We start from the raw sequence: 20,174 nt of genomic DNA, 5'->3' as shown, positions 1-20,174 counted from the left end.
GAGTATGCATGAGAGATACTTACACAGAGAGAAATATTATATATTATGTATTATAAGGTATGCTTATTAATTTTAAGTTTCTAAAATATTTAAGTGTGTAGTTTGAATGAAAATCTTGAATAAGCAACAAAATAAAATGTGTTCATTAGCCTGAACATCTAAGTTGCTCTGGTCAATTTAATCGCAATAACAAATTGTATTCGTTATTACAATAAAAAGAAATAAAGAAAAAAATATGTTCATTATTATTGCTTCTTAATAAAGAGTCGTCTTAGGTTTAAATTAATTCATTAGAAATTAGCGGACTTCAATTATTATTCGTCTTAAATAAACTGTATAATTTCTTGAGTAAGAAATCTTTTTTTAAAATGAATAATGTGAAATTTGAATCTAGGATATAAATAATAAATATCAATGCATACTTCGATATAAATTAAGATAAACCATTTTAAATAGTAAACCGAAGGAAAAATACAATTTTTGCCTTGACTAAATTTTATCTACGATCCAATCTGAAAAATAAATCTTTAAATCTTAATTGTGCAGATAACATGAAAATTTTAGCTTTTTATTTTTTTCTCAGTGTATGTGCGTAGCGTGTAACTTGAGGATGCACTTTTGCTTGGCCCCTTTTTTATTGAAAGATAATTGGGTTCATAGTGCAGACAGTCAGACAGGCATAAAGAGCACACCCAAATCCCAAGCACAAGACCGAGTCCCAATCCCAAGTCCCATGCTCGACCCCAATTCCAAACCCAACTCGGATTCAATTGAGATTCAAATTTACGCTGCAGAGACTTGGCAACTTATTGTATTACAGCTGGGAATACTCATCATCGTCGTCGTCGTCGTCGACCACCATCAACATCAGCATCACCATCAGCAGCAGCACCCGCAATTGCCACGCCTCCTTCTACACTTCCTCCCCCACTCGATTTCCCTCGAACAACGCTGCTTTTTGACGTGTAAATGTTATCTCTTTAACAAATTACACCCCCCGTTCCTTCTCTCGCATCATCACATCATGTTTTGTGGCAGATTTTTGCAGCAAAAATCTATTAGGAAAACGACTCAGTCCCTCACTGCAAATGTTGAACAATTAAATGTAATTTGAACCTGCGATGACGTGATGAATATGACGATTTAGCCTCTTCAATCTGCAGATTGAGGATTGTGGAGGTCATCACCAGGGGCTTCCGAACATACGCCATGAGTAAAGGCAATACAAAGTCTATGGACTTCATTAGGATTACATTTCCAAATGATGCGCTTAAAATTACAAAATGATTTTTTAAATTTTTAAATATGCATTAAATTTACAGAACTGATCGAATGACGTTGTTGGTTAACTACTTCAAATTAATATCCAGAAATATCAGTCGAATTGTGAGTTAGTGCGAGTTAGTATTAATTTAAAATTTAATGTGTTAATCTATAACTACATTACCTATATCATTTATATTAATATTTTATATTTAATTAATTTAAAAATAAAATGGAAAATAATTTATTAAATATTATTTTAATATCTAAAGCGTGTTACTATCTGTTATAATAAAGATTTTTATTTATAAATGAAATATTTTATTTTTTCTAAAGCCCGATGAAAAAAGAAGTCTACTCTTAAAAATGTGCTTGCAATGCGCTTACAATCTTTAAAGTGGATCTAAAGCAACAGATCTGTTACTCGAAAATTCAACGCAATTATAAAAATGAAGTATTAAGTTGATATTTAATCCATTGATTGATTAATTATCAATATCGCTAAAATTGATTAATAACCGCTACTGAAATATTTTAGCATACTCAGAAACCCTCTAAGCAAGTAATGCATTGAACATTGTACAAAAGTACGTCATTTATATATAAAATTTCTTGTGAAAATTTGACAGCGAAATAAAACTAGACGAAATAAATGTAATTTGCCTTTTAATATAAAGATCTTTAATAATATTCAGTTCAATCTGATATCAATTAGCACAGTCCTTAAAAATGGCAATCCATTAACAGTTTATGACATCCTGCTAACATGACACTGTTAGTTTCGACAACTTCACAGAGCTTTGCACTACTTCAGTTTTCAAGCAGCATTCTTAACAGCAACATGGCGACAGTTTAACAGTGTCAAAAGAGTCGATAATGGAATTTGCTTGGGACTTCATTGGAATAGACTTAGAGCATATTTGGCATTTAACAAGATCGTCTTACCAAGATGCCAAGATCTAAGCGGTTTAGTTAGGTAGAGAGCAGACCTCACATACTCACAGGCTCACAAACTATGCGAAGAAGAAGGGCAAGGTAAAGGCTTATGTCAATCGCATCGCAGCAAACATCAAATATATTAAATATACACAGAAAATTTGATCGAAATGCAGTCGACGACGATATCTGAAGCAAATCGGCTTAGGGTCAAATAATCGCCGTTTGAAAATAAAAACACGCGCTTCAACGACACCAGCTTCAGAAAGAGAGAGCAACAGCGACTGACATTTGATTAAAAAGCAAGAGAGGGAGAGCGATAGTGAGAACGCATCGTGTTGCGCTTATCGCAACCTTCGGCTGTCAATGTATTTTCCATTTGTCGCCTCTAATGACATATTTAAGGTGTTAATCGTCTCATTGGAACGTTGCCAGCGGGATTTGTGCGAATTGTTTAAAACGCGCACACACACACACACGGACAGTCACACACACTCTTGCAGTTTGTAGGGTAAATATTGATGTTGCGATTATGTCTATTGATGCATTGACAATGGACTTTCCGTGCATTATCCTTGCCAACGATCGGGCTCACTCTCTATCCAGCACCCCGCTCAACGCCATACATATTAGTTGCAGCCGCCGTCGCCGTTTGCTGTGTGCGGGATTTGTGCTCAGTCAATCGTGTGTTTGGCTTTATGGCGCATTATCCCCTAAATCGCAAACAAAACTGCAAACAAATTGCACCTCGACTTAGGGCCATAGCCACCGCCAGCCAGCCAGCCAGCATATGGCCGAGATTGGCAAATGGCCTACAACAAAAACAATTCAAAGAAACGCATTGCTTCCGACATCGATACAGTAGCAAAGCTGCTTTGCTAATCTGCCTATGCTTAGACCACTAACACTAACACTCTCTCAATCGCACTCACTCACACAGCAGCCACATTGACGTTGACTGAACGGATTTGAGCACTTTAATCCAGCCAACTATTATTATTATATACGCATTAAACTAATCACCAGGACACTAGTGTTGGCAAAAGCTCAGCGCAAACTAACTACTTATTTTTAACCAACAAAAAAACATACATACAAACTTAATTTATGCGCCTGCGCTTACATAATTTATGTGCCTATTCATTTTCAACACATTTCAACGGTTCCCGCACCACTGTTGCTTCAGACTGCGCGCTGATTGGCGCAGCCACCGAAAGCCAATCGCAAGCGAGCGGCGCGTACTGCTTGCGGCTACTAAGCAAGCAGTGCTGCAGCAGCTGAGCGAGCAGAGCAAGCAGCTCTATTTCCCTAACGTTTGGGATATTATTTGAATAAATTCCTTCGTTGCAACGAAATAGAAACGAAGTTCCATTTGTAGCCATTTCTAACTGTTTAGCAGTGAAATTTCGCTTTATTTTGTTTTAAACCGTTTTTATTTTTAAAAAAATTAACATGCCTTTTATGGTTGTAGCTATAATTAGAATTAATAATTAAGTAAATGTATTTCTCTTTTTTTTTATTTCTTAGCCAGTTTAAATCTATTAAAAATTCAACATGAAAGTGTTTTTAGCTAAAAATTGCAAACGTTAAACGTTTTTTGATTTCGAAATTGTATTTTGTTGTTTATTATTAATTTTATTTGTTTTTGTATTTATTTTTCCCACCCGCCTCGCGCTTTATAACAATTTGTTTTTGTATGCTAATTAACAATGTTTTTGTTTTTGTTATTGTTGTTTGTGTTTTGTTTTTCTTGTTGCAAAAATGTGCATGTTTAATAGTAGTAATAATAATAATGATAATAGAAAAAAAGAAATGAGTAGATCTAGCAACTAATTACAATGTACGATTGTTATATTTAAATTACAAATTAAATGAACACAACAAACCATTTTTACAGCAAATTAATTGGCTAGAGTAGAGCAACTACAAATACAGGTGTGTGCGTGTGCATGTTTATGTGTGTGTTATGTATGTAAGTGTATGTGTGTGTGTGTGTGGATGTGCCCTGCCATTTGTTGACTGTGCTAAACAAAAAAAAATAATGATAAAACAACATTTTCATTTTCGCTTAACCAAAACAATAATTAATGAATAAAATTAATGCAATAGTTAAAGATAATATTAACAAACTGCAATTTCTCAGCTAAGATATATAGAAGTAGACTACATATATTATATAGATCAATTTGTGAACCTCATGGACGGATGTCTGAATCTGAATAAGAATTCGAATCTGAAGTAAAATTGGCGCACAGCAGCTCAAGCTGAGGCTGCATACAACCCCCGAGTGACGTCAGCAAAGTGTGAGGTTAGGTGCGGACTTAGGATTGGGAAAAACAGGGTAAAAGAGGAATAGAGGATCAGGGATAAAGGATCAAAGGATTGAAGGAAATTTTTCCTATCTTTGTTTTTGTTTTACCACAATTTTGATTTGATTTTACACTAAAGTTAACTATCATATCAACAGTATATCATTTTTGCTTTTCCTTTCTTTTCACTTCTTTTTTTTTTTGTACAGTGTATACGCAAAACGTGCTCTCGTATCGTATATAGGCATCTAAGGCATAGTTTTTATCTTTAATCTTTTATTTCAACAAATTACTTTTACTATTCACTTCTTTTTTTTGTTTACCAATTATTTACAACAATTTTGTATCACATTTGCATTGTTTTCATATTTTAGTTTTTTTCTTTTTGTTTTTATTTTGCTTTGCTTTGACCGTTTGTTGTATGCAAACTTTTGAGCAGCACTGTGCGAATTTCTCTAATTTATTATTATTGGAAAAAACTGTTGTTGTTTTCATTTGTTTTTGCTTTTGTTTTTGGCTTTTGTAAAGCGCAGTTTTCCCAGATCAACGTCACTTAATCGTTATTGTTAAGTTTTTTTTTTATAAGTTAGTTTAACTAAGAGCTAAGTAAAAGGTACGAGTATAATAATATATATATATATATATCTGTATCTACATATATATTGTATATATATCTGTCTGTATGTGTGTGTTTTGGGGTTGGCTAAAACTGTGTGGCGGCTATAACTGTATTGCTTTCATTTGTATATATTCATTTATATAGTATATATAATTCATGTATCTGTATATATCGTTATATAAGTGTGATTATAATTAAACTTTGCTCTCATTTTGCGCTAGATAAACTCTGAAAAACATAACAAATTCAAAGCCCTTTTCACACACATAGTGTGTGTGTGTGTGTGTATGTGTGAGTGTCTCTGGTAAATATGTGAAAAATGCCTAGTTTAAAAACCCTTTTCAAAGGCGCCTTTGAGGCGTCGTCTACAAACTGAAGCTTGGCTTACGTGACGTGACGCTGCTCTTCTGTGTCGTAATGTAACGTTACGTTACGTTACGCTTACGTAATGTTACGTTACGTTTCCTTGAACTGACATTAAATGTCATTACGTGATGCTTCGCTTAGCTGTCGCAACGTTAACGTTACGTGAAGCTTCGCTAAGTACGTAAGTTGACCATTTCGTTTACGTGATGTTACGTTTTGGCGCTACGTGACGCTACGTATGCCAGTTCGACTGGCTGGAAATATATGTCTATATAGATTTATTGCCTTACACAAGACTACAGACTAAAATTGCAATAATTAACACTACATAACAGGATTTTAGGGGGGAACCAACATATCTCTCTTCTCTCTCTCTCTTTCTCTCTCTTTCACTCTCCATTCTCTTTATAGATCTCTAGACACTCCTCACTCTCACATGCAACTATCTCTTTCTTGCTTTGTGGGGGGATTAGGTAACTACGTAGCTCTCATTATTTTCTTTTTGCTCGAAATTAAAAACTTTTGCTTTAATCACTAATTCATTAAAGTTGGGTCGCTTCTCCGCCCAAAACTCTATTTGTTCCTCTTGGATTGAGCTGTATCTGCTGTCTCGCTCTTTCAACTTTTGCTGGCTGCCGGCAATGTTTGCTTGCTCCGCTCACTTGCCAGCGAACTGTGGCTGCTATTGATGGCTCTTGCTCAGCAGATGCGAGTTGAACTCGTAGACATTGTTGAGCTGCTCGCCACAGATGTTGCACTTCCACGGATTGCTCTCGCAGTGGCAACCCTTGTGCAGAAAGTAGAGCGTCTCGTCGGGGAACTCGATGCCACAAAAGTGGCACGTCAAGATCTGTTTGCGATTCAACAGCAGCTCCGTCTCCTGGCCCGTCGACGTGATCGTCCCGTTGCAAATGGGCGTCGCCGACGCGCTGCCATTGTGATGATTGGCTCCATTGGGCGAGGTGCTGGCATTGCTTGCTCCATTGCCACCGACCGGTGATGTCCCAGTGCCGCCTGCGTTGCTGCCGTTCATCATGTTTTGCTGCAGCTCGTGCTCAAGCGGAGTCGCATTGCGGGTAATCCGATTGTTCGCCTTGGCGCAGATTCGACGCTTTAAGTCCTCGCGCAGCAGCGATTTCAGTGGCGAAACCTGCAACGGAGACGAAGAGTGAGAAAAGGTAAAGATGGTCAACAGATGTGTCTGTAGTTTCGAAAGCTCATAAAATGATCTTAGTGGATTGATCATTATAGCTGCCTACAATATATGCAAAATATGCCTAAGGATTACTTTATTTTCTTATTATATTCTTTATCCAATTGCTTCAGGGGTCTTCTTTGAGGTCTGTTCTCAAAATATGCACATAGTATTGGTTTACTTACAGTTTTTTGTATTGAGTAAACAATTTAACTTGGAAGACAAATTCCTCAGGAGTTAATGTTATTTCTAAGGATGTTACCCACAAAGAAAATATAATTGGTTTGCTACTACAGAACATCTTAAAAAACTTAGAAAAAGCCTAAATGGCTTTCGTCTTATATTTTAAAGATCTTTCTGTAGTTATTTTACATTGAGGGATGAGTTCCTTACGGTCTTCTTTTGTTTCATAGTATATATGAGGTAATAAGTTTGATACACTTTTTCATAATAAATATTTGGCGAATTTCCTAACTTTACATTTGCTTACATTCTTTTAAAATTCTTTACGTTATATTATACTTTATACTTGAAAATGTATTTGAATGAGCCATAACACTAATTTAAATTATAAACTTTACTAAAAAAAAACAACTTTTTGAAAGGGCAGCACCTTTGGATAATGTGGTATCTAAGTTCTATACTCTCTAACCAGTTGCAACAAAAGCTAAATACTATCTTTTTACCCCAATCTCACCTTGATCAGTGAGGTGATTCTGTTGTTGTTGTTGTTGCTGATGCTGTTGTTATTGTTATTGTTGGAGGCATGCTCCGAGTCACTGTCATTCCCATTGAGCGACTCCTTCTTGTCCGCCTCATCCAGCAGTGGCTCCTGTAGAGCAAAAGAAGGAAAAGGTTTCAATTTCTGGCCAAGATTAGCGGCTAACGAAGACGACTCACCTGCTTGATGGGTATCAGACTGATGGAGGGCGTAATGTGATTCTCATGGTGATGGTGATGATGGTGCGAATGCGGATGTAGATGATGACTCTTCAGGCTGCTCGCTGTGCTCGCTGTACTGGACGAAATTGGCGTCGCCTTCGTGTTGCAATCCATGGGCAGTTCCTGTGGAGCGCCCAGAACAACGGGTGTCTGCAGCAGCAACGCATGTTCCTTGTCCTTCGAGTCCAGCTCGATGTTGTTGTTGTTGTTGCTCGTGTGGCTGTTGTTATTGTTGTTGTTGTTGCCCTGTAAAGCAGATTCACGCAAGACGCAAATCAGCTAAGCGTTCATAAGAAAACAGCAAACAAGATGACTAAGTAATCAAGTCGAAAGTGCTCGACTAGAGAATACCCGGTACCCAGCTAATAATAATAATAAAGCAGCACTAATACTCTACTAAATTGTAAAGCAATTGATTTCAATACAAATTTTACAAAGATAATCTAGACACCCATTGCGTATACTTTATACAGAATTAACCCATAAAGTATACGCCATGAGGGCCTAGATAAGCTTTGTAAAATTAAGTGATCTCTGCAGTTTTTAAAAAACGGAGTTATACATTTTTAAGCAGGTGGTCATCTGAAAAATGATTATGGTTTTAGCTCTCTTACTATCTTAGTTTAAGGTGTTTAGGTAAGCGGACAGACGGAAAGGCAAGAAGCTAGTTATTTGCCATTTTTAACGACAAATTGAAACCATTCAAATTAAACAATATTATTACTAGCTTTAGTAATGTTGTGCTGAAATTTCAACTCTCTACGTATTCACTGCATAACCCAGCGGACAGACAGATAACAAAAACCTTTTTGGATATTTCAACACTCAAAATTTGTTTACCTAAATTGGTCAATGGTAATCCAATTTTAAATTAAGCACCAATTTGAAAAAAAGTGCTGCTCTACATGTTTGCGTATTAAACTCTTCTACTCTTTTAGTTGGAACAATTTCAATAAACGGAAAGACGGACATTATTTAATTTAGCATCAAATTGAAGTGATTGTTATGACAGATTTGTTTGTACTAACTAAAATAGTGATGTACTAAGACTTGATATCACTAGCTCTATTACCATCTTCAATCAAACCCAGACAGACAGACATACAGAAAACACTCTTATAATCTCTTATTTCGCATTCTTCAAGCAAGCAGACAGACGGAATGGAAAGTAAGCCCACTTTTTCTTGGGTACCTTTCGGGCAGTTTAAGAGAGTGCGCATCGCAACTTACATTGAATAGCTCCGTGTTGCCGTTCTCATTGAGCGTAGAGATCTCGACGTGCGGCGTGAGGAAGTGCATCGGCGGCGTCGCATTCTCCAGCGAACGCATCGATTCGCCGCTGTCGCTCTGATGACTCGCTGGCGGCGGCGGCGGCGCTTGTTGCACAACCTGCTGTGGCGACTGTTGCTGTTGCTGTTGCTGCTGCTGTGACAGAGGCTGTGACACATAGCTGGCGGCAGCCGCCGCTGCAGCGGCCGAAGCCTGCGACTCGAGGGCGAGCAGCAGCGAGGAAGTGCCACCCGGACCGGGATTATCGAGATCGATGCCATGACGATTGAAGAAGTGAATGCGCAGCGATTTCATAGAACCGGCACGATAGCTGCACAGCGGACAAGTCTTCACCAGATCGTGCTGGCCGACATGCTCGTTCTGGAAGTGCGCACGCATCGCAATCTGACGCTGGAAGCCGCGATTGCAGATGGGGCAATGATAGGGCAGCGTTTTCGTGTGCGTCGTAAAGTGCTCGGCCAGATGGTCCTTGCGAAAGAAGCGTTTCTGGCAGACGCGGCACTCGTAGGGTTTGACGCCCGTGTGGCGCATCTTGTGGCGTCGCATGTTGGCCCCGTTCGAGAACTTCATGTTGCACACATCGCACTCGAACACTTTGCGCGAGGCGCTGCCATTTGCGCTTGTGGCGCTGCCACTTGCGCTTGAGGCGCTGCCATTGCCCGCAGGCGACGAGCTGGCCGACGAACTGGAGCCGCCTTCGTTGGAGCCTTTGTTGTTGTTGTTGTTGCTGCTGCTGTTATTGTTGCTGGTTGTGTCCATGTGACTCACGCTCATGTTCTCGGGTTCGTCGTGATCCTCGCTCTTCAGTCGCCCCGCAGCTGCCACCGCAGCGGCCGCTGCTGCCGCCTGCCCCGCCAGACATTGCACCACATGCAACAACAGCGTCGCACGCGAACTAGTCTCAAAGTTGTCGCAACGCTCGCAACGGAATGTCATCGGCGGCGAATGCGGTCCACCGCCAGCTGTGCTCAGGTTCGTTGGTTCCGCCGGCTCCGGCTGCTCGGATTCCGATGCGGACGCAGATGCAGAGCTAGCCACCTCTTTCAGGCTGCGCAACGCCAGCGCATTGTGATGCAACAGCGCCGCCGTTGTCGGTGTCATGTCCACGATCAAACCGCCCACGCCCACGTTTGGATCCTTGAGCGCCAGCTCCATGCTGCTGGCTGCTGTGCTTAAAGCTTCGGCCATCTATGGAAGGAAGTAGATGACGAAATTTTAGAGATTAGTAAGGTTAATTACGTATCTTATATCTAAAACATAAATCTTGGTTCTGTATAAACATTTCCAATTGTCAAACCCAGTTCAATTTTATTCCTAAAGACTATCTTATTAGTCGGCTTAAAAATAATGTAAAGAGGTTTAAACAAAAACTATTTGGAAACCCCGAATTTAGTTATAAGGTAAATTATAAGAACATAAGGACAACACCGAAGTCTTAAAAAAAGATTAAGGCTAAGGCGTCAAAATACTTTACAAGTTTATCAAGCCTCCATTAAGCTTAATCAAAGGTCAAAGATAGACAAAAACTATTTAGGAACTGCTCATAGAAGCGAAATAAAAGACATGAAATATAGTAAAGTTGCATTTTAGACAAAGAGTTGATGGAAAAACGTTGATAATTGATCACCTGTTTAAGGCCAAGCGAATTCGTTTTTAAAGCCAAGAGATGACAAAGTGGAATCAAGTTGTGCTGTAATAAAGCAAAATTCGAATCCGAATCGGAATCGGGGTCAGCCTCTGGAGAGCCAAGAGAGGGAGAGACAGAGAGAGAGAGAAGAGAGGATGGCAAAGTCAGAGGTGCAATTTGGTGACTCTGTCTAACTGTCTATAACTGCCAAATTGGCCAAGAACGACAGAGGCAACTAGCTAGCAACAAAAACAACAAAAACAACTAGAGAAGTAACAACAAGTTGGGCTGTAACCATTTTTGGGCGTTCGTCGCTGCCACGTTGCAGCTGCCCCGCTGCAAATACCAAAGTTATTGAGGCCAATTACTGGTCTTGCAGGTGGGCAACACTCAAATACATGGAAACACAAACACACATCGATACAAACAACTTGCTGCAGCTTAGAAAAATGTTTCGTGTTAAATTCTAAAATTGCGAAAAATTAAAATTAAAAAATTATGAAGTATGCGATTTGTCAATAGGTCAAAGTTAGTTTTGGGAATAGTTATGTTAGTTTGTTTTGCTAGCTACCTTGTTAGTTATTAGTTGTTAGTTAGCAACTTTTGCTAGTTAGTCAGCAGCTCAATGAAACACACAAATCGAATCGAAATCGAAAACGAAATCAAAAAGAAACCAAAGACAAGTTTTGTTGTCTGCGCGCTGCTGCAGCTAATTTATGAGGCGACCTTGAAATAGTTGTGGATGCACATTAGCATTAGCATCGTCGACATTAGCCAGAGATCACAAAAGACCAAGAGCCATGGACGATCATCATCCAATTCCCCCGCGCCCGCTCACATACAATTGTATCTTTAAGCGAGCATACTCGTATGTATCTGTATCTGTATCTGCATTTGTTGCTGTCACTGTCGTTGTATCTGCAACTCAACTCTGGGGCAGGTCATGCAAATTGAGGGCGAGCAGCATTTCATCATCATCATCATCATCATCATCGTCATCATTTTCAAAGGTACGAATGTGTGTCAAATGCTGGGCCATCTACTTTAGGCCTATTTCAACTCACACTCACTCACACACACACACACACACACATACACGTGCAAGTAGACACATTTATGTAAATAATTTCAAATTGAAAACTACTGCAAGATACATAACAGGTTTCATTCATTGCCCTTGCCCTCTTATAAAAGGGTATTATCATATTTTCAACTCATTTGTAACAATCGCCAGCTCTTTGTTGCACACAGAATAAACACGTGCCTCATCGCATACTTTAGCATTAATCGAGTTAAAGTTTTAATTTATAACGAATCTATAGTTAGCATAATAATATGATTATCAAATAATGTTGGCTGACGAAGTGGATAAAATGATCAGCAATATAAGTTTATAACTCCTATCACCAGCATTGTATAAGACATAGCTGCATGGTTTGTGATTAGTATAAGAGACTCTTACTCGTATGCATAATTACTTGCACTTTCCTGTGTGTTTTATCTTTTTTATAATCCGTTAACATTCACTTATATTGTAAACATATAAGAAACACCTACACTTATACAGTGAAATATCTCTATTAGCTGGACAATTCACTTGGCCTCCTTTATAGCGCTAATACAGATATTCTGGCAATAGACCCACTTCTCCTTGTATAAGGCAACACTTATAGTTGTATACAACAAATCTTATTTTTTTGTAAGATAGCACTTATATCTGTATAAGATATTTTTGCTTGTATAAGTCAACTTGTGTAAGATATCTCTTTATATGTATAAATCCTTTTTACTTGTATAAGACAACTCTTATTCTTGTATAAGACACCACTCATAAGACTATAACATCCACATACTGCTATACTCTTATACTAGTATTAGATATTCTTATACCGGCACAGTTTTAGCTTGAGCTGCAGCCCGTATAAGACTCACTGGCAATTCTTATTAGAATTATATTCGGAATTCAAGTGTATTTGAAATTCGTTGCGATCAGCAACTGCTTCTTGATATTTCTTCTTTCGAGTGGAACCCAAGTGGCACATAAAACACACACATAAACTCATATACATGCCTGTGTATGGGTAATTATGAGTTGCTTTTGACGTTTTGGCATTATACTAAATGTAGTTTTGGTAGTTTGATAGTTTGGCTAGTTGGCCTGCCCCAATGGAGTCAATGGGTCAAGTTTTCGAGTGCAACTGGGTCACACTTCATCTTGGCCAACAACGACAACGTCGACGACGTCGCCAGACGCCTGGGGTGTCCCGCATTTTCACTAGCTGTTCCCATTTGGCTAAAAACGAAAAACGAGAAATAAAAACGAAAACTACTTAAGCTAAAACCCAAAAGCAAAATGAAAATAAATATAAAGCTCCTTTTGCTTTAGCTGCTAACGAAATGAGAGCGCAAACACACACACACACACACACTCAGAAACGCACACTTACATAGACACATACACACACTTAGAGCAGCGCAACGCAGCGACATAATTGGAACAGTTTGAGAGCCCTTAATGACGTCGACAGCAGCAGCGACGCCAGCTGCGACGGCGACGAGCAGTTGTAGGCCAAATGTATCTTTTGCATAGCATTTTAAAGGTGTTTAGCGCACGATATTCAAATTCAAATATGTTTGTGGATAAATCATTGCATTGACTTGACCATTAGTTAATCATATGCACGCACCACACACACAAAACGTTAACAGCAACAACAGCAGCAAAACACAACATACATAACACATTTGACCTTAAGAGCAGCATTCACCTACCGGTTTTCTAGTGCCATCAACACGATGATGCTGCTCCCCCTCTCTTATTCACTATTGCTATGTCCCCTTCTTGCTTACACTCTCCTTCACTCTATTGCTCTCTCGGTTGCCCTCATTCAATTAATACGCCAAAATGAGTCAGTCGGTCGATCAGCGATTGCTTTGCTTTTGTTTTTGTTTGCGCTCCTTCCTTTGCTTCGACTTTTTTTCTTCCTCTGCTGCTGCTGCTGTTCCTCTTCTTCTTTTTCTTTAGTTAGCTTTCATCAGCGCACAAATCAATGAACCATTCCCAAGTGTTCCCCCAATAAGTCTGAGCCCGTGTTGGATTCGTACTGGTATGTGTTTGTGGGTTGAATTCCTATTGGCATGTGTGTGTGTGAATGACATGTGCTTGGAGATGCCAACAAGAACAAACATGCACACGAGACGACGATGACGACGACGGCGACGTTGAAACAAACCACTTTCCACGGTGACACACTTTAAATGCTACGTGCTCTTTTGCTACTTTTGCTGCTGCCGCTGCTTTTATTACAGCGACGTCGACGCCGACAGCGCAGCTACTCCCATAATAGAAAGTGGAACAGGAATTTCCCTCCCATCAATGCCAATGCGGCAACAACAACAATTTGCTGTCGTTGCCGTTGCCATTGCTGCTGCGGCAGCGATGATTTCATTTTGGCTTGCAGCAAGCGAGCGCCCGTCGCGCTCATTGCGAAACACTTGCCACGGCCAACAAGCAAATAGCAATAACAGCAACAACAACAACAAAACTTACACACACACAGAAACACGCGAGAAAAGCAGGCAAACGGTAAGAAGAAGGCGTAAAAAATAGTTCAGATGGGGGCAGCGCCAAACACTGCTCAGCTGAGAGCACCCAAGAGCAAAAGAGAGCAACTGACTGCGAGAGCAAGCAAACAAACAACCGCGCAAGAGAGCGACACAGATAGTGTGTGTGTTTGTAAGGTGAGAGGAGTCAGTGCTGCCAATTCTGCAGTATTCCCGTCAAATAAGGCTTTTCGTAGATGGTCAGCTATCAATTTATAAATTGCGAGCAACAAAAGTTATCCTTTTCTTTATAGATGGAATAAAGAAAATAGAAAAGGTTAAAGATTGTTTTCTTTACTATTTTAAGCACTCAAAAGCAATTACAATTTGTGTGTTGATTGCAATACAAACAAAATAAAGTACTAGCTATTAGTATTTGTAAGGGTAAATAATTTTTCATGGAAAGCTTGCCACAAATAATTTAATAAATTTACTGTAAAAATGTTATTGAACTCTATTATAAAATAAAATATGCTGAATTATAAACAATCTGATAGCTTTTAGTTTTCTACCCGTTAAATACTGCTGTACTTCTCATCCCGAAAATTGGCAGCACTGATAAGGTGAGAGTACAGAACGATGAGAGCGGCATTAAAAAGCGTACGCTGTGCACTTTTGTTTATGCTCTCTCCTTGCTCACATTGTTGTTGTGCTGCGCGCTGCATTCGGTTTCTATGAGAACAACGTGCATAACACACAAACAGTAAGCAAGCACGTTGCCTTCAATTGTAACTGAAATGACACCTCTAATAAGCATTTGACACCCATCAACTGCAGCTTTCTCATTAGTTCCCAATTGGAGTTGGAAGCATTGCATTTGATTAGAACGGCGTGAATTAGTTTCTAATTTATGGCAATACTAGCTAGAAGAAGCTCGTCCCGTTCCGTATCGTTCCGTTTCGTGCCATGCTGCCTCGCAGCACACACACACATACGCTGCGCGCTCTCTTTGGTAAGTGGCACTCTGGCGCTGGCGTATAATTTGTTGTTGTTGTGCTGACCTAATTATACGCTCATTTTGATTCACTTGATTTTCTCTGCTCACACAAACACAAACAAACACACACACACACGAAAGTTTCGTCACTGCGACGACAAGTGGAGCAGCAGAAACAGCAACAGAAGCAGAAGCAGCAGAGTTGGCGCTGGCGACCATGGCGGTGGCGGTTAGCGGTGGCGCATTGGGGCAGGCGGCGGCGACCGCAATTTTTTGTGGTTACTGGGACGCATGTACATTATTGGGCTTCCGATAGATACATATGCACACACATTTATACATATGTATTTATTTATGTTTGCGAGTATTTTATGCAAGTACTCACATGCTTATTTCGCACTCTATTTATGTTTTGTATCACTTGGCGTTCTAGTTAATTGTAAATTGTGAATTGCATTTAGCTGCTGTCGCTTCTTCTTATTATGGTTCTTCTTCCACGATCTTAACGAACACCTGTGCAATGTTCCCACGAATTTCACTGCGCGCGGGTTCTTTCGATCAGTCGCCAACATAAAAGCGTCGTCCGTCGTTTTTCGTTCACTTTGAATTCCGATTGCCGATGACGATGCCGATGTCGATGCCGATTCCGCTGATTGGCGCTAGCGTCGACGACGCGCACGAACGAACTGAAAACCAAGCAAACTGCAATAGCTGGTGGAAGTACACAAAATGTGTGTATGACAGCCGACGACGACGGACGGACGCAGCGAGCGTCGAGCGTCTCTGTGGCTGGCTGACTGGCAGTCTCAGTTTCTGTTTTGTTTTGGGACGGCGGAAATGCCAGTGGCGTCGAAGCCAGCACCCTTTAAGCGGGGGCAATTCGACACTGACTCAAAAGCTCAGCTTAATTGCGTAAAAGCTGTCAAGCAATAATATTCCAAACACTTTACTAAACAAATATTCTTCTTAAGGAAAAGATACTTATTACGTCAATTTGATCATGAAAACATGACTAGATCATAAGCTTAAAAGCCTAATCTTATTTTAAACAAAATAAGCAAAAGGAAAGGCTATTAACTAATATGCCCTTGTCTTTTGTAATAGTAATTAATTAATTAATAATGCTTAAATGAGCTGTATCAATATTCGAGTGGTGCCCCCCTCGCAGCCAATGCCACTGTACAAAGATTTGCCAATCGTTGGCGCGCTCGAGCTCTCAGTCGCAGCAGCAGCAGCAACAACAGCAACAACAATACGCAGTCGACTGGCGCAAGCAGCAGAATTTGAAATTAGGTCAACAGGTTTAGTTGGTAGTGGGCCTGAAGAGCGCTCTGCGACTGCGGCCTATTCGCATGATGATGATAGTAACTAGAGTGTGCTGTTGTTGTTGCCGTTTTAAGGTTGTTGTTGTCTTTGTTTTTATTGCCACTGCTGCTGCTGCTGCTGCCGAGTTTTACCTACGACCTCGGACTGTCGCTACCATCCGGGCATAGCATCCACAGAGCCAAGCAAGCCAACGTCGTCGCCAAAGCTGACGCTGGCGTTGACGGCGACGCCAACGCAATATGCGTTCGTTTTTATTGCACCACAGTTGCAGTTGCAATTTTTGCGGGGGAGAGATGCACAATTTGAGCTTTTTGCACACACATATACACACGTAAACATACTCATATATTTTCACAGTGCAAAGCACACTGCTAGTGTGCGTTTGTGTGTGTTTAAATTGAGCACACGGCATGGTTAGAAGCAAATGTAGGAAGAGGAGGAAATGTGAGCTAAGTTGCGCCCGTTTTCATAGATCTTTTGCAAGCTCACAGAAGGCTGCAGCTGTATTAGTGCGTGCATGCGTATGCTTATGCATGAGCTTGTGTGAGTGTGCATTTGGGGAAAACTGTGTGCGTGTGTTGGGAACGTGCATGCAAAATATATACAGTATGTATGTTGTCAAAGAATGTTTGGTCAAATAAAAAAAATCATTTTTATTATAAAATAATAATAAAAATGATTTTCTTCATTGACAAAACAAAAAAATATATTTTTTTGTTTACTAATTAAATAAAGAGTATTTATTAATTGTAATATTTATATTATTTATTTTGCTTTTTTAATATTATAACTATTATTCCTTTTTTTTAAACCAAAATATATTTTTGTAATTTTGCACATATCTTTTTGACACACTGTGTGTTTGTAAATGCAAGAATATGGGTGACATGCACTGAAATGGAACCCAAGTAGACAAACACACACACATAATGTATATATGTACATATGTATGTATGTGTTAGTGTGCCCAACTTGAATTTGTTTTCATTTGGTTGCGTTTTGTCCATGAGACTCACAGCATGAGTTGCCACATACTTCTTAGTTGGTTTCTATGTCACAATCAAACGCACACATAAAGGTAAAAAAAAAACGAACGTTCGTAATGAGTGAACCACAGAGCCGCAGCAGCACCTGCAAGCAGCGCAGCAGCCGCAGCCGCAGCACCAGATAATCCCAGTAGAAATTGAAACTGGCTGCGGCAAGTTTAGAAACTGGTATAGAAATACACACACATACTCGCACACACTCACATACGTATATAGAGGCAATCGACCTTGTAGGAGTATTTTGTCTTGGAGCGCGGCGCACGCCCGTAACTGGGCCAACGCGATTGCACTGAAATCAGGTGGGCGTGACGTAGGTAAATGTTGGCCAATGCACATGTGTGTGTGAGTAAGCGTTGGTGTGTGTGTGGGAACATTTTGGAAAGCAAGAAGCAGCAGAGGCAGAGGCTGTGTCTGTTACCCTTGGAAGCCACATAATCCACATTAAAAGTGATCCACACACAAACACACTCACACATTAATATAAATGCCTTTCGAAATGGTCAGAGTACATATTTAAGCATCTAAAATAGCCACATGGATTTTCGTAAGAACAACAATCACAACAACAACAACATCGGCAACAAAAACAATAGACAATAATGGGCCTTGTATTTGTTCTTGTTGCTGATTTTACCTTCAGCGCAGCTGGAATATTTCGCAACAGTCTCCGAAAGGCGTTTGTATTTGGCAATTTTCGGATTTTGAAATACCACAAGGTGCATTCTAACAAGAAAACACACACACATACACTAACACTCACACACACACTCAGTGCGCTCTCAGCACTCACACACATGCACAAATTCACTGCAATTCTTTTGGCTTGTTGTTTCTTAATGGAAGTGTGGGGAAGTTTCAAGAGTGGGGCAGGGGGTGGCCGGGTGCGCGCAAGGTGCAGCAACAACAACAACGAAACACTAACCTCTCCACTCCGCTCACCCGAAATGAAACGCGCGCCTTCTTTGAATGTAGTTGTTGTAGCAGTGTTGTGTAGTTGTTTCTGGAGCGAATGTAAGTATTCAAGTATGTATGCGAACACAAATTTCAAACACTGTATCGAAACGTAACCGAAACGAAAGGGCAAGCGCAGCGAGCAAAAAGTTAAAGCTTAAATAATAAACAACAATAATAATAATAATATGAAAATAACGGACGCACACGCGTTGCCCACATCTGAATGGGCCAAAAGACGAAACAGCACTGCCACCGCCGCCGCGACGGCCGCTCTATTGTTCGTCGAGCGTCGTCGTCTAGTGCTGCTGCTGCTGCCTTTGCCTCTCTTTGTTGCAGTTAGCTGTTGGCTCGAGTCACAGAGTCAGTCCCGCTTCAACTGCGCGCGCCGCGCTCAGTAAACAAGTCGAAGCGAAGCGATTTCGACGATTCCTCAAGGCCTACAGATTTAGGCCAAAAAATAATGTACAACGCCAATAGTAGCAGCAGCAGCAGCAGCAGCAGCTTGAAGTTGAGTCGGGTTGGTTGGTAGCCAACGAGTTTGAAGTAACTTTTTGGATGTCTGTTTTTTTGCTTCTTGCACAAAATGCAATCGTTCTAATTGCGCAACTTCGCGCAGCCATTTGCGATGCAATGAAGCGAAAATTTTACATTTTTGAACTTACCGCCATTTGCGAAGATAAATGTGGCACAGTTATCGGTATCGAAAAAGATGTAGATTAATCAAATAGCCCAGGAATTGTCACAATTCAAAACAATAAATTTCATGAACAACCACCACATAATAAAAAAATGTTTATTTATTTATTTATTCCAATTAAATATTTTATCTTTCATACATTTTAGCTCAGCTTTATTACTTTTAAACACTCTTACTTAATATAGTTCTTGTGACATCCCTTTAGGTACTAGTTTTAACCTATTTACATAAGTCGCTAATTGGTGTAACAATGCCGCCTGCGCCATAAACAAATCTCCTTTGGATACCGCATTGTTATCGATTGGCATTCGATATTTTGAAATATTTATGGCTACATACAGGAACACATTTTTTAATTAATTAAATAAATTTATTTGCCAAATTAAAATAAAATTGACCTTTCCGTTATTAAATGTCTTATGTTTTGTCACATTTATAAATTCAAAAATAATTTGTAATTAATTCAGAGTTATCGCTTGTCGATAAAATCACATTCGATACTTCTTTCGGTACGTGATAGGCAGCACTGTTTTAATATAAGTGCGTTCTCGCATTTGCAGGTACTGGTTTGGCTCCGCATTGAAAATTTGTTTACACGTGTAAAAGTCGCGTTAAATATACAAATTTAGTGTGAAAGTGTTATTAAACAACAGTTGATTAAGTGTGTGTTGATTTCCCATTAATAACTGACAGTTATTTGCGTCAAAAATGAACTTGAAAATTTACAATTAGCCCGCTGTCTGGAGCCGCAGTCAATATAATTACATTGCCCATTGATTTACATAAGAGTGAAAGGGTCAGCTAGCGCTGTATTTGCAGAAATGGCGTCGAAGTGTGGTGCACATGGCCTACTAGTCAGACAATGACTGCTTCGCACATATAAATAATTAAACTGATATGCCTCCATTCGGAGCATAAGTAAATATTTTCAATATTACAAATTCTTAGTGAAAATATATGCTTCTCCATCTGGAAACAATTGTGGGTGTTTAGCATTACTTGCAATGTACACCATTTTGTCCGGTTTTCATTCCGCTTTGTGCTCATTTTTCGGTTTCAATGCC

General features: G+C 39.7%; 1 protein-coding gene across 6 annotated transcripts; it reads right to left on the bottom strand.

Annotated features, from left to right (window-relative positions):
* Positions 1-4,646: 4,646 nt before the first annotated feature.
* On the bottom strand, positions 4,647-19,211 carry LOC133842532 (zinc finger protein Helios). 6 transcript variants are annotated; one of them, XM_062275666.1, is made up of 5 exons: positions 19,076-19,211; positions 8,861-10,108; positions 7,589-7,909; positions 7,386-7,520; positions 4,647-6,643 (listed from the first exon to the last, which is right to left on the bottom strand). In XM_062275666.1, exons 1-5 carry the CDS (start codon positions 19,079-19,081, stop codon positions 6,176-6,178), a joined length of 2,178 nt encoding a protein of 725 aa, XP_062131650.1. In that variant the 5' UTR covers positions 19,082-19,211; the 3' UTR covers positions 4,647-6,175. The 6 variants fall into 6 exon arrangements, with proteins under 6 accessions (XP_062131650.1, XP_062131653.1, XP_062131651.1 ...); XM_062275669.1 differs by lacking the exon at positions 19,076-19,211 and adding an exon at positions 18,399-18,583; XM_062275667.1 differs by lacking the exon at positions 19,076-19,211 and adding an exon at positions 18,382-18,582.
* Between the last annotated feature and the right edge of the window lie 963 nt (positions 19,212-20,174).

Source organism: Drosophila sulfurigaster, chromosome 3 (assembly GCF_023558435.1).
Source record: "Drosophila sulfurigaster albostrigata strain 15112-1811.04 chromosome 3, ASM2355843v2, whole genome shotgun sequence".
Lineage (NCBI taxonomy): Eukaryota > Metazoa > Arthropoda > Insecta > Diptera > Drosophilidae > Drosophila > Drosophila sulfurigaster.
The sequence above is the reverse complement of the archived record's forward strand: the minus strand, read 5'-3'. Positions and strand labels throughout refer to the sequence as shown.